This window comes from Nematolebias whitei, chromosome 17 (genome assembly GCF_014905685.2).
Source record: "Nematolebias whitei isolate Nwh7 chromosome 17, NemWhi1, whole genome shotgun sequence".
NCBI lineage: Eukaryota > Metazoa > Chordata > Actinopteri > Cyprinodontiformes > Rivulidae > Nematolebias > Nematolebias whitei.
In genome coordinates, this window is record NC_056514.1 from 37995299 (window position 1) to 38007918 (window position 12620).

The 12620-nt window shown below is 41.6% G+C and overlaps 1 protein-coding gene across 1 annotated transcript in view; it reads right to left on the reverse strand.

The window, feature by feature from the left end:
- thrab (thyroid hormone receptor alpha b) overlaps positions 1-12620 on the reverse strand; it is a 103877-nt gene that overhangs the window by 48149 nt on the left and 43108 nt on the right. Inside the window, exon 2 of the mRNA XM_037691596.1 lies at positions 756-1139. Coding sequence (XP_037547524.1) covers positions 756-811 — 56 coding nt within the window. The 5' untranslated portion in view covers positions 812-1139. The remainder of the gene's footprint in view (positions 1-755; positions 1140-12620) is intronic.

The window sequence follows — 12620 nt, forward strand, 5'->3', positions numbered from 1 at the left end:
ATATATATATATATATATATATATATATATATATATATATATATATATATATATATATGTGTGTGTGTGTGTGTGTATATACAGTAGATATAATAAAATTGGTGTGAGGTTAAGGAGGGGGCCCTGTGGGCTTCAGTGCCCAGGGGCCCCTGGGGTTGTTAATCTGGCCCTGCTCTTTGCTCCACAACAAAGCACAACAAACAGCTCGCATAAGACATCTTTCCATGTTTGTAGAATTGACCAGTCGTGTCCTGATCAGCCATAACAGCCTGATCATTCGGCTGTTTCAGGAAATCCTTTTACCCAAAGTGTTTCCTAAGTTTAAAAATTCAAGCCATGGAAACTGAGCTTGGCTGATAAGCCTTCAATCTCTTCCATTCAGCGGCCCTTCCTCTAGCGCCACAAGAACGGCTCCGTTCTTCTAATGCTATGTTTTCAGTATTGCGACGGGGCTTGAACAGTGCTGTGTTTGTTTGTGTTCGGGTCGGTCCGAAGGGGTCGGCTTCTCAAGAGCCAAAGCAAAGGCCGAAACATGGGAGCTACAGGCACAAGTTCCCTGAGTTCAGACAAGATGGAGAGCAGTGGCAAGGAAAGAAAGCTGATTTTAGCTAGAACAAGGTGTAAAAACAGAAACATGTGCAGAGGTTCACGTTCAATAAAGGCAGAGGAAGATTTAAAGACAGGAAGTTCTTGACACAGTTGTTTAGTAGGGACTAAAATCTAGTTTCTACTGACAAAAAATGGTCCAAACTCACTGTTTCTCTTCTCCCTCTGATGGGTTAGAGTCCTGCTCCTTGGGCATGTGTTCCATTCACCTCAATTCCATCCAGCAGCCAATCACGAGAGACTGAGGCAAGCCCCGCCCTCCGAAGCACGCTTGTCATTCGCGGGTCGAGAGGGGTCAGTCCGTGAAGCAATACGAAGTCCCGTCACTGGGGCTTCCGGGAGGACGACGGTGGGGTTGGGTGGATGGGGTGGGGGGGGGGTGACCCCCTGTGAGGTCGTTACGATGTACCTCGGCGTGACGCTAAGATCCAGTAGGCGTTGGCGTCTCCACGAGGGTAAACCCGTTGGCCCAGCAGCCGGGGCTGGAGGTGGGCGTGGCTTCCAGAGAGACAGTCACAAGAACGGGATCCAGTCTGGAAGAGTTCAAAGGAACACACAATCAGGTTACACTGGATTTAAATCTACTTTTGTAACAATCGCCCCAATTACTTGTGACAACTTTTAACAGCAAAAGAATAAAATTTAAAAAATACCACTAAACATCATGTGATGTCATTATCAGAGAGTAAACGTCTGCGTCGAGTTTCATTCTCAGCCAATCGATTAGTCGTTCGGTTAGTAATTACCACGCGCAGGCAAAGGTGGAGTTTATGTGTGTGTGTGTGTGTGTGTGTGTGAGAGAGACATTAACTGATGGAGTTAACCCTTTTTATTCCATGAACTACTGGGCAGATTTTAATTAAATGTTTATTTATATTTGGGAGTACATATCCAACTTGGGGTTAATCCAATTCAAGATGGCCGCCACAGCCAACTGACAAAAAACAAACAAAAAAACACATACAAGCCAATAACAGCTGGTTTTACAGAGAGTGAGATTAAATTTGGTGTGGTAGTAGCTGATCACCAAAACCAACACTTACTTTTGAGCGGAACACATTGCGCAACATCTCTCCCTAAAACTTTGGTAAAAACCCTGTTTGTTTATTAAAACATCCCATGAACCACTGGACGGACTTTAATGAAACTTTTTAGAAAGTAATCATTGGAAGCACATGATGGACACTACAGCTAATCATCATTAGCCAACTTTAAAACAAGACTGCAAACTATTATAAAGCAATCTACAGAAATGGCCCGGACAACCTTTTTATAACCTTTGACCTAGATTTTTGACCTTGGTTTTAAAGCTGGGATGATGCAAAGTACAACATTGGGTCTATTTATGTGTATGAAGTCTCGTTAAATTATCTTGAGTGGATTAGAAGATATGGGCGAGACGAGAAAGTTTACCGACAATATTTCACGAGACTGAGGAAAATGTTATTTTCGAGTATTAACCACAATCGAACTAGACGATCTAGAACTCTGGTATGAAGCGCGGAGGGCGACGTGCGATTTATTACGTAACTGGTGATAAATATCTAATTTGTTCTGTTTAAAATATTGTCAAAAAACAAATTTTCCGTTTTTTCCTCCAGTGCGTCAAATTTTACGACTGTCAGAATCCCTTTGCCGTTGATCCGACACTTTCAAGGTGTTCTTTGTGCCGATTGTTTTGTGTTCGGGGCTCAAACGAGCTCCTGATGATCGAACAAATTCCTTTATGACTGCACCATGTTCAGTACGGTGGGTTTAAGGTTTCACCATCATCCATCCGTTATCTTTACCCACTTCTTGCGTTCTGGGCGGCGGCGTCTCTGGTGCCCATGTCCAGCTATCACTGCGGGAGGCGCGGGACATCTCATCAGGTTCCACCCACACATTATCACATTATGCAAACGAATGCAAAAATAAAGCGGCATTTTAAATGATTAGAAAACAATTTTTGAGCGACTGCTCGGATCAGAATCCCTCCGACTTGGTCTTAAATGAGAATTACTGGAAGAGTTTCACGAATTTAAGCTCCTGGGGAGGTGAGAATACGTATACCACATGTTGTGTTACGCTCCACCGAGCCTCCTGTGAGGGAGGCTCACATTTCATCCAGACCTCATCACTTCGGTCACCTGAGGCAGGCTGCAGAGAGATTCCTGAGTGGAGCAGCAAATCAATGGCCTGCAGGTCAAAAAGTCACCTTCAGCTGCTGCTACAATGGGCTAGATCCGGTAAAACTAAAGCTGACGGCTTAAGGAACGTCACCTCTTGCAACGTGCCCAAGTAGTTTAGGTGAGCAGTGTAATCCCTGAAAGGGTCCAAGTACTCAGAGGGTCTCCTGGGAAGGCTTTAATCCCTGGTTCAGTGTGTTGCTAATCTGGAACACTGACACGGCCATGCGTCTCAGAAACAACTGATATTGTTGCTCCAGTTCTTTTAAGCAACCTGATGAGATGTCCCGCGCCTCTCGCAGTGATAGCTGGACATGGATGATGGTGAAACCTTAAACTCACCGTACTGAACATGGTGCAGATATGTGTGCAGGAATGCAACTTTCCATCAGATACTAGTGAAAGAAATAATAGACGTGTCTCAACAATCGGGATGATTAGCAATCAAGATGCACAATTACAAAAAGGTTTTCAGGTTATTGTAGATGGATTATTAACTGTTCCACACCAAAGCGCTGAATAGCTGCAACTCAAAAGATCTGTATTCAATCAAAGCAGCAGACCACGGAGCGACAGTGATGTCTTTTCAAACCAGCTCTACGTGAGACCAAAGGTCCTGTAAGAGAAAATCAGAGAATTATCCGTTTCTGCAGCGTCTTTTGTTTATTCGGGCTTTCCATTTTTACAGGTTTGTCTGCGGCTCCTCATTTTATGTCATAAAAATTGTAGCATAGTTGGCATGCTTGATAAAAAAATAAAAAATAAATCTTGCCAATACTTCTAAGTAACATAAGACATACTTTCTGTAAACTGGCTTGTGACGTGTTAGCTAAAATAAGTAAAAAATACATAAATAAAACGTATATGCTTGCTCAATGGCGTCTTTAAGGTCTAGCTCTTGAAACAAAAAAAACTGCTTTAGTCCAAGACGTTTAGTTTCGACTTCTTTAAGTTTCATTGATAAAATGCAGGCTTGCATCAACTCATAAAATATTTCTTTTCAATCCAGCATATTGGGGACCAGATGAGGATTGTCCAAGGGCCAAATTGGGCCATATGTTGCCTACATCTGCTTTAAACCTACATCTAATGAGTACTTTCTGAGAGTGTCATTAAAATCCACCCAGTGGTTCAAAATATATTTTGGTAACAGACTAGGCCTGTCACGATAACACAATTTGCTGGGCGATTAATTGTCTCAGAAATGATTGCGATAAACGATAATATTGTTTGAACTTTGACAATAATTACCAATTATTGTCAAATTTAAGAAGAAATGTTGGTTAATTTGTTTTGTGTGTAGTACCATTTTTGACCACCGGATGGCAGTATAAGAATGTTTGGACCGAAGGATGGATAGTGAGGGAGTGAGCAGCGTGTCTCTTTAAGAAAAATGGGAGGGAGGCCCCTTGATGTGACATGGGCTGTCTCCTTCCTTGTTCAGTTCTCAAAACAGCGGCTGCTCTGTGTGGTTGTGTTTTTCCACTCAAAACTTTTAATAAAAAAATAGTCAGTAAACAAGTTAAGGGCGCAGAGGTTAGAGAAGGCGACCCTGAAAAAATAGGGAGCAGCCGAAAAAAAAAAAAAACAGAACAAAGTCAGTAAACAAGTTCTCAGCTTCTTTTTGCAAAGAATAACAACCTTTTAGACAAAGGCACGGGTTTCAACCTCTGAATTTTGGAGCTTCGGCAAGACGGAGGATTTTTTTCCTCGACGTCTGACTGTTAGCTTAGCTCGTAGCTTAGCTTATCAGCTTAGCTGCTATTAACGATCCAAAATCGTGTTTTTGGATCGTTAAAATGGATTTAAAAGAGAAAGGGAAGGGTCAGTGAAGAGCACTGGAGTTGAACCAGTGTCTTCAGTAGAAAGAGACACGAAGAAACGATAAAGTTGATAAATGAGAATGAGGTCAATAATTTTCATTTATCATGCAATTGATTTATTTTGTATCATGACAGGCCTAATACAGACACAAGCAAAAACATTATTGCTGCTATGTCTGTTGGTGGCGGACGACAAGAACCAAAAAGCAAAATTAGCCACTGTTCATTAGTTATCTTAAATCTGTTTCTTCCTCATATTCCTAAATAAGAATAACAGCAGAAACAATGCAATCCATTCAACTCTAACCCTCACTAACAACCACAAAAATATTCACCTCAGCAGATTTAATCAAATAAATTTAACCACAACAAACAAAATTCCTTCTCAACAGTGCTCCCGGCGGACCTCATGAGAACTCGGTTTATATTTAGTAAAACCCCGAGGCAGAACGGTCCAGTGCTCCGGCTCGAGCAGAACCCAGAGTGGTGTGAGAGTGACGGGGACGCTAACGACATAAACCCTGGGAGGGCAAGGCGCTAATGGAGTGCGCTTTATCAATGCCCTCCTCTCTATCACATCAACCGTTGCCACAAGTGGCACTAGCTTCAGCTGGTGTTTGTGTCCCATACAATCACTTGTTTATCACATCGGGGCAGGGGAGGGAAAAATGAGGCTATTGTTGGATTAGCAAATGCAATTACAGCTAAATACCAGCAAATTAGCAAAGAAAAGCCGACCCAATTCAGAGAAACATCTAGCTATAAGAGTGAGAAATTGACGTGACAACCATCTTTTATAAAGCCTCTTCTCTCAGGTTATCCTTAAATTTAAGTGTCCTCTTGGTCCTTAGTTCGAAGTCACAAAGAGCAGTGGTTTGAATATCCACCTATCAGATGGTAAAGACTCTTTTATGTAATTTATATTTAAAGGTTTTACTACTTAATCATTTTTTAAACATTACTTACTGTACAAGCTCCTCTGCCAAGAAAAAAGTTGTCACTACTCAGCCCATCAGTCTATTTCTGCCATTGTAGTTTATTTTGAAAGGATTATGAAGTGGAAACTATGGTGAAGAGTGAGCTCATTCTTCTCCATGTTGATCCACTGGACCGGAGACAATTATGGAATACAAAGAGCATTGCATACGGCACATTATACACCCATCAGCAACTATTATACAGCAATCTGTAGCAACAGCCTGGCCAAGCAAATACCAAGGAAAAACTTTGACCTTGACTTGTGACCTTGATCTTAAAGATAGGGTTATGAAACGATTATGAGACACTAGGCCTGTAGCGGTAAACAATAAATCAATTAATCACATGATAAATGAAAATTATAGACCTCATTTTCATTTATTGGCTTCATCATTTCTTCGTGTCTCTCTCTTTCTACTGAAGACACTGGATGACAAAAGGCTCAACTCCGGTGCTCTTCACTGACCCCTCCCTTTCTCTTTTCTCTTTAAAATCTGTTTTAACCGTTCAAAATGGCATTTTTGGATTGTTAAAAGCAGCTAAGCTGAGAAGCTAAGCTACGAGCTAAGCTAACAGTCCGACCTCGGGAAAAAACCTCCGTCTTGTCGAAGCTCAAAAATTCACGGTTGAAACCCGTGCCTTCACGTAAAAAGTTTTTATTTGCAAAAAGAAGTTGAGAACTGGTTTACTGATTTTTTTATTAAAGGCTTTGTGTGAAAAATGCTAAAGAGCTCAAACCACACCGAGCAGCCGCCATTTGGAAAAGTGAAGAGAAACAGCCCATGTCAAGTCAAGAGGCCTCCCTCCCATTTTTCTTAAAGAGACACGCTGCTCGCTCCCTCACTATCCAGTCTTATACTGCCATCCTTGGTCAAGAAAATGTACTACACGCAAAACAAATTAACCAACATTTCTTCTTAAATTTGACAATAATTACCAATTATTGTCAAATTTCAAACAATATTGTTTATCGTTATAATATCTGAGACAATTAATCACCCAACAAAATTTGGTATTGTGACAGGCCTATGAGACACACCGTCTAGTGGTGGTACGAATTTGTATCAAGTTTTGTCGAATTATCTTGAGCAGATCAGGAGTTGTGGTCCAGACAAGCAAAGAACTTTCCAAAACTTTGACCTTGATTTTTGACCTAGGCGCTCGAGTGATAAAAAGAGTATGGAACACTCCGTCTAGTAATGATGCAAATGTGTATGAAAGTTTGTTAAATTATCTTGAGCGGATCAGAAGTTATGGGGGAACATACCAACATACCTATGGATGCACAGACAGACTATATAATACGTATAAGAAAAACAACATGATCCTTGTTGTTTTGTTAGCATAACACTCATAACAGTTTGTTTATTTAAAAGTATTTGTGATTTATCACTACTCCTACATTACAAAATGGAACAGAACACTCCTAGATCTTGGTATAAAATGTAGTAGTATGGATACGCAAGAGGAGCAAGGAAATTAAATTTGACAATTAAATGATACTTTACACTACTAACCAATAAAAAAAGGACCAAACAACCTGAAAAATTTCACGCAGATGTGATTCTAGCTTCTTTATTAGTGATCCAGACCAGACATTGCTGTATATTCGTTACTTTTGTTATTACATGAATCACTTTTCACTCAAGCATGACTTTCTGACAATATTTCAAAGAAATGCCAAATTACCCATCAAACCTCTGTGCTGTATGAAACATAATGCAGTGTTTCCCCTACCATTATCCAAGGAGGGTGCTCCGCCCTGTCAACAGAACCAAGCGCCCCGCCTACCGAAATTGTCCTTCACCCACAACTAACCCCAACCCCGGTCAACAACTGCTGGCACTGACGTACCACTAAGCTAACGGCATGCAACACAGACACGTTAGCTAAAAAGCTACAGATATAGCCACAGTGCTTCGCTTCTGTCATGCATACACCCCCCCCCCCCACCCCCCTGTTGACAACTGCCAGTAATAACGAACAGACACACAACCATCTCTCCTCCACCCCACAACCCCACGCCCCCCGTCAGATCCGAGCGCCCTGCCAAGGCATTTGACTTAGGGGAAACACTGCAATGGTCTATGTATTCAAAACTTGGATAACGCTCAACTTTAAATCAAAACAATTAACAAACAAAAACAAAAAGCATCAAATAAAGAAATAGTTTACAGATTTACAGATCAGAGGCAGATTATGTTATATTCACCTGGCTGATTTGGTCGACTGTGATAAGATTGTGATTAGAAGAAATAGTGTAAATCTCCTTCAAGATACTGACAGATAGAAAGCACAACAACAGTGTGATAAATCTCTGTAAAACATCTTATCTGCTGCTAAACAACAACCACACAGTTCCTCTCTTTTTTTCTCAGCCACTCCAGTGATGTTTACTCTCACTCCATTCGAGGAAGTTTTACTAACTTTAATATCCTCTCTCTACCCGGGGTCAGGACATGGAAATACATTTTGACCAGATAAAAAGGAGAAATAGTACAGTGAGGTGAAACTGGTTTTAGATTATGTATACAATCTCTATAAGAGGGCAGTGAAGTTGATGAAAGTGAGAAAGAAAGATCTAGGTCAGAGTTGGAAATGAAGATAAAACAAAGAACCCTTTCAGAGCGAGTCGGCGAGCAACAAAATCTGTTGGAAGGCAAGTTTAGCCATGATCGTGCTTGTTGGCAGGAATGTGCATTTTTATATAAACGTCACAGGAAATACATATTTGTGCTGAAATCATTAAAGCAGACGTCTCTTTTCCCAAAGATGCAGCAGTCCGAAGGCAAATCTCAAGGGATCCTGAGGCCTCATGTACAAAGACTTGTGTGGATTTCCTACTGACTCGTGGTTTATGCTTTAATCGAGAAAAGGGCGTACGCGTAAATATCCAGTAGTACGATGAGCTGCACAGTTTCTTGGTACATCCCAATCAACGTGGAATGGAGCGCACAAGAAACACCTCCCCAAATACACAAATACATGCAAATGAACGAGTCTCTTCTCTGCTCTGTCAAAAGTCAAGTCTACGCATGGAGAGAAGAGTAAATTTATGGAATGTGAAGTGGGGACACTCCTAAACGAGGTAGAGGAGCGCAAAACACTGTGTTGGACATGTTGTCCTCTTGCATAAGTGCCGAGCACAAGAGGTGTGACAGTGAGGTGTTGATGCTATCAAGTGCACCATTGGTAAGGCTGAGGCATTTCCTAACTACAGTAAACATGGAGGCACTCGGGCTTGGTGGAATGCTCCAGAACTGTAGCAAAACCAGTAAATAACAAAATATGAAGTAACCCATTAATTACCACTGGCTACTAATGAAGCCACAAAGATGGGATGATGATTGGTTGCAAGGCTTGGTTCCCATTGAGGGGTTAATATTAGGACGTTTAAATAAATTGACTTATGGACACCAGTGACCACCATGACCCGAAAAGGAGAAGAGGGTAAAAGATAATGGATGGACTTAGCAAGAAGCTGCACTGTGTCAGTTCCCCAATTGTGCAGTTTCTCACAATGAATGAATTGTGCGTTGAACCAGGCCACCTCGTTGCAATGATTGTTCGTTACATTTGCACATCCTACATGGCAGACATCTGGATAACTCTATCCCACGCAGCTAGCATGGCTCGGCTCAGGGTCAACTGAGACACTTCTAATCAGTCTGCTAGCTCCCTCTGAAATTGGTACTAGGATCTCCGACGTGGTTAAGCACTGTACAGATATGAGCATTCCAAGTCCACTTCCATCAGGATTGCCCATAGGAACCTAAAGTGACTGATAAGCCAGTCGTCATATTAAGCTAGGAAATCTTCTCGGTCTTTAAATGCATGCTCTTTTATCTTAGGTTTTGCATTGAAGGGGGCGTACACAATGTTTTTACCTACATGAGGCTCCTGGTTCTGCAGAAATCTGACTAACAAAAATAATCAAGGACAAGAAACTGTATTTCAAAGCTTTATTTTTCTTTGCACAAAGAGGGACAGACGGAACAGAGTTCACTGACAGTCTGGCGTGCATGCTCTGTCTGAGAAAGCTGAGCTTGTGGGGACAACTATTGTTGGAAGTCACACCACGGCAGCAGACAAGAGGTCAGTGACCCCGACTCCTTAAGTTGACCTGAGCAGTTAGTGGTTGATTAATGAGACAAGGCAGAGCTGAGCTGGATACATGTGGTGGGAAAAGGAAAGTGTTCCAGGGTTAAAAGAAGTTCAGTGGTGTATATATCATGTTTCATGTTATGTTTTGCTCTCTTTGCTTGCAAAATTACTGCCAGAGAGTCACCGACATGCGCTAATAAGTCAAAACAAACCAACTATCTGTGCAGCCAGTTTTCAAAAAGTGACTTCATGGTGTTGAGTTTGCACAGCCACAAATGTTGCCATGTGTTAAAGTTCAGGTTAAATGTCTGGAAGAGAAAACGTTTAGAAATTTCACATTTATATATCTACAACAGTGGGGAAAAAAATTACACCCGAATAATTAAAAATTACAACTAATTCTTAACAGTAAGATTGAAATCTCTACATTATTTTTTTTTACTGTTTATTAGTTATACTTTGTTCAGCTTATATAGAGCAAGTAAACAAGCAAACTATGGCACTTTATAGAGTATTTACAACCCATTTACTTCTGCATACTTTACACTAATATAGACATTAATGTATCAAAACGTTCAGGAGATGGGCGCTGTGATTTTACTTTTCAAAATATTTAACGTAATAAAAAATAAATTCCCCACAGAAATACACTGAAATCTACAGTATCTTTAAAAACATCGTTCTTCTCATCCTTCAGCATATCGCCTCTGTTTTTAGCTTCTTATGCTATTTTGAGTTTTTAGCCACTTTTTTGTGCCAAGTTTAGCTTTGGGCTAGCTTATTGCTACTTTTAGCTTTTTTTAAACGCCTTTAGCTTCATAGCTTATAGCTACTGTTATGCAATATTAGCTTGTAGATAGCCATTTAGCCAGCCTTTTGTTGTTTTTACTTCTAACTTGCCTTTTAATAATTTTAGCTAGTGTTTTGCTCTACATTTGTCTTCTTAGGCAATTTGTAAATTTAAATAGCCTATTGTTATTTTTAACTACCTTTCTGCTACTTTTAGGTTTTAGCAACTATTGTGCTACTTTTGGCTACTAGCTAGCATTTTGCTTGTTTTAGTTTTAAGCTGGTGTTTTGATCCTTGTCCATTTAAGAAATTGTTCTGCTTTTTTACAGCTTTAAAAACTCAGTTTTAGCAGTTTCACATCTCAGCAAAGTCATTCAGCATCTCAGCTTTAGTCCTTCAAGGACGCAGCTGAAGGCTCACCACGCCAGAGCAGGCTGTCCGGCACTGAAGCTGTCGAGAGGTCGGAGCCACAAATTTACATCCCATTCAGTTTTTCCCCCCCAACATCGGAGGGGTCCCCGCCTCGTCAACAGAACCGAGCACCCTGACTATCAAACTGTCCTACCCCCTCGCGTAACACTAAGCTAGCGGCGCTTAATACAGACGCGCTAGCTAAAAAGCTACAGAGGTAGCGCTCCATCTCCCTCATGTTGAGCTGTCCACCCTACGTCGACAAAAACTACGCAAGATACGAGTGCCCTGTCAAGGCAAGTAACCATGGAAACACTGCCACCCCTTCTCTTAGTACGTCTCATATTCTTAATGTTTTTCTTACCAACCAGAGCCAGAAAACCCCGTACAAATATTAAAGTGCCATCGTGACAGGCAACACAACAGCTGTGTTGTGCTGAGTTTGTGTTTTCGGAAGTATGTGAGTTTAGATTACCACACAAAGCAGCTCCAGCTCTTGTAGCAACAGAAAACCATTTTATGAATGCACTCCTTTTCTTAAAGTATATTTCAAATCTTTTAACTTCTAAATCAATCCATCCTGTGAGGAATGTGAGAAGTCTACGGAGCTGCAACATTCAGCTGCTTTGTTTTGGTTTGTGGCCACACATTTTGGCAGCATTCGACTGTAAAACACTGTGCCAAGCTTCATATATTGTTTTCTTTTTGTCATCAGACCGCAGTTCCAGTTTCCAGTTGGTCTTGTTGAGGTTTAACTCAGATGTTGCTCCACAGCTGCTCACTGGATTCTTCCTTCAGATTTGTGGCTTCTTCTGTTCTCCTGATTTACTTGAAAGCTGTTCTGGATCGGCTCGGTCCTCCATCACCTCAACTCAACTCGGTCCCTGGTTTCCTGCTGCAACCCCTAAACACTCAACATGACAACTCCGCACTATAAAACCTCTCCTTGTACTAGGATTCAGCTTGCACAATCAGATTTCTACACTAAGCATTTCCAGGTTTTCGTAAATGCTAAACATTCTGCCTCCTTTTGTGTCTCAGGACAATCAGAGATGTCAAAGTATCTAAATGTTACAGAAATCTTGCTTCCAAGCTTCTTTCTTCACCACTTATGGGCCAGATTATATTTGGTCATCTTTCACGATGGAATGCGAGATAAAATACTGTTCCTGACTTAATTCTATCTGAAACACTAAAACCGACCATAGAAAGATACAAATGCCGATTCCTCAGTCAATTTTCTGGGAGGAAGAGAGACGGGCCGCGGAGGGTGGCATGGTGCATGGATCCGGTAGGATGGTTTGATACGACCCACTGCTCTCCAAGGCGCTCCGGTCTACCGGGAATTCGCTGAGACCTACGCGGTCCATCTGCAATTCGGTTTGTTTCACCAGAACCCCACTTTCCAGCCCCGTTCCCACCTCAGGCTCAAGGTCCGGCCTGCCATGGTGGTCGTCTTCTGTCGGTTGTCTCCATGATCCTCCATCGGCCTGCATGGATCGAACTCTATGGAACAGTTCGGTTTCGTGGCAAACTTTGAATGTTTTGTGTCTGCCAGACCCTGTTCTGGAGGGCAGTCCATTGCCACCGTCGTTATTATCATCATGCTGCTAACAGGACCACGCTGCTAACAGGACCAAGCTGCTAACAGAACCACTCTGCTAACAGAACCACTCTACTAACAGGACCATGTTGCTAACAGAACCACTCTGCTAACAGAACCACTTTGTTAACAGGACC